Source organism: Mus pahari, chromosome 3 (assembly GCF_900095145.1).
Source record: "Mus pahari chromosome 3, PAHARI_EIJ_v1.1, whole genome shotgun sequence".
In the NCBI taxonomy this organism is placed as follows: Eukaryota; Metazoa; Chordata; class Mammalia; order Rodentia; family Muridae; genus Mus; species Mus pahari.
This window is the reverse complement of record NC_034592.1, coordinates 148092448-148094762: the sequence shown is the minus strand read 5'-3', so window position 1 is coordinate 148094762 and position 2315 is coordinate 148092448. Positions and strand designations below refer to the sequence as shown.

The window sequence follows — 2315 nt, the reverse complement described above, 5'->3', positions numbered from 1 at the left end:
CTCTCTCTCTCTCTCTCTGTCTCTCTCTCTCTCTGTCTCTCTCTCTCTGTCTCTCTCTGTCTCTGTCTCTGTCTCTGTCTCTCTCTCTCTCTCTCTCTCTTCTTTCTAAAAGAAAGCCACAAGGACAAAATGATCCCTTCTTCCTTAAACCTGCTGTGTTGGCGCAACAGGACACATGGGGGTAGAGTTTGGTCTCGGGTTTCTCAGCTCGAGGAGCTTGAGGGGCTGGACTGTACACTGTAGATCCTTCACTGGCCTCCCTGGCTTCCACCCTCGGTTACTAGGAGCAGATCCTCCCTGCTCTGTCAGCCCTCTGACAGCCTGAAGCACCCAGGGAGTGACACCTGTTGACACTTCCCCGTTTTTATCTCCTCCTGAAGTGTTTTTATCTTTCCAGATGATGGACGCCATAAAGGGGACGATGACAGAAATCTACAATGACCTCTCCAAGAACACCACCGGTAGCACGATAGCTGAGGTCAGCAGAACCGGGGATCCCCGAAAGTTCTGGGCTCAAGCCGGGACCGTGGGAAGCTGAGCTGGAAGCCCCTCGGGGGCCCTGGCTCCAGGCATCTGGCTGGTTCAGGCTGTGGTCTGTGGTCGTGGGTAAAGTTTCATCAAGTGGGTGGGGTTGCATTGAGTAGGTGGCTGGGGAGACTGGCCCTGCCTCCTGCTTCTATCCTGTTAGATCACAGCGAGACAGGACACCTTTGGTTCATGTGTGGTCAGAACCATAGTCGTCTCCATTCCCCCGGCCTTTTTACACAAGCACTTCTGGTATAAGAATTTGTGTACCGAAGGCACCATGGCTTTATGAGTAAAGACAGTGGTTAAAATACTGAACTGTTTATTTACAAAGTTGCCTCTTTTAAGTAAGGTATGAAGCTTTCTTTTATTCAAAGACAGACAGGCAGACAGACAGACAGACAGACAGACACACACACACACACACACACACACACACTTCCTCCCCTGTATGTCCCTCTGAGGCCACTCAGAGAGTGACCACCTACTTTGGTGTCTGTGAATCATGTGGTGCTGGCGATGGCCTGCAGTGGTCACCAGGCAACACCACCCAGGGAGCAGGATTTCTCTCAGGCTGGCAATAAATCCCAATCATAATCCCTGGTCTTTGAGGCAGGGTTTCTTAAGGCAACAAGAAAGGACAACATGAATGAAGGCTTCTGAGAGGCCCTGGAGAAATCAATGGAGATTTAAGAACCCACAAGCCTGTGTGAGGGTGTGTGCCTGTGTGCTTTATAAAGGAGCCCCTCTGTGATTACACTGGCCGTGTCAGTCAAATCTCTCTGTCCCACGTGGACTGTTTTGTTTGTTTGTTTGTTTGTTTGTTTTTGAAGGGTGGGGGCCAGGGAGATAGATCTTACGTACATCCTTGGCTGTCCTCGAACTCACTGAGTTCAAGTGAACTTGCCTCTTTCCTGAGAGCGGGGATACAAGGCGTACACCGCTACACTCAGCCCATTTGTTCCTTTTAAGCTTTTGCGGTGACATTCTGGTTTATGCGTCTCCGTCGAAACCTTGGGTCAGCCCATGCTAGGTTGCCAACACCCCTTCCCTGGTCCCTGATCTTGCCGTAAAACTCCACTGTGTTCACATGCGCATTCATTTGCTCAGGCTTGTGACACCCGTGACCCTTGGCCCAGGGGCATCCTGTGCAGGCTGAGGGATGTCTGTACCCCTGGAGTCAGGGCTGTACAGAATGACGGCCAGCAGGCGTTATCACTGCTGTGGGTGGGTGGATGCTCTGCTGGGAACCAGCTCTACTTTCCCCTTCCAAGTGAGAGGCCCTAAGTTTCTCTCTTCCCCGAGATCTCTTTGGTCTCCAGAGACACAGGATTTGGAAGGTCAGGAAGGACATGGGGGAGGGGGCACTGGGACTGTGAGAGGGGTTGCTTAGGAGTGGATTAGATGAATCTGTTGTCTCTGGTTAACTTGTCATCCTGCCACCAAACCCAGGCACCAGGCTCGGTGCCAGGGACCCTCGCCAGTGGAGCCATCTTTGCAGCTCTGTTTTTAAAAAATCAAAGTGTCAATTCAATTTTAGATGTATTATTTCTATGAAATCCTTTTGTTCTTGTCTTTGTGGTTTTCCCTCTTGCATTTTTTAGCTCCTGTGTCCGCTGTGTCTCAGGCCCCTGTGCTCACTGTGACTCAGGCCCTTGTGTCTGCTCTGCTATGTCTCAGGCCCCTGTGTCCCCTCAGCTGTGTCTCAGGCCCCCGTGCCCGCTGTGTCTCAGGCCCCCGTGCCCGCTGTGTCTCAGGCCCCTGTGCCCGCTGTGTCTCAGGCCCCTGTG

General features: G+C 52.1%; 1 protein-coding gene across 13 annotated transcripts in view; it reads left to right on the top strand.

Annotated features, from left to right (window-relative positions):
- Zmynd8 (zinc finger MYND-type containing 8) overlaps nt 1-2315 on the top strand; it is a 102344-nt gene that overhangs the window by 86404 nt on the left and 13625 nt on the right. For 12 of the 13 annotated variants that reach the window (XM_029535720.1, XM_029535724.1, XM_029535730.1 and 9 more), the window contains one exon: nt 398-540. The exons of the other annotated variant lie outside the window; for it this stretch is intronic. In XM_029535720.1, the coding sequence (XP_029391580.1) occupies nt 398-538 (141 nt within the window). In that variant the 3' untranslated portion in view covers nt 539-540. Of the gene's footprint in view, nt 1-397; nt 541-2315 lie in introns of those variants that run through there. 13 annotated transcript variants of the gene reach the window in all.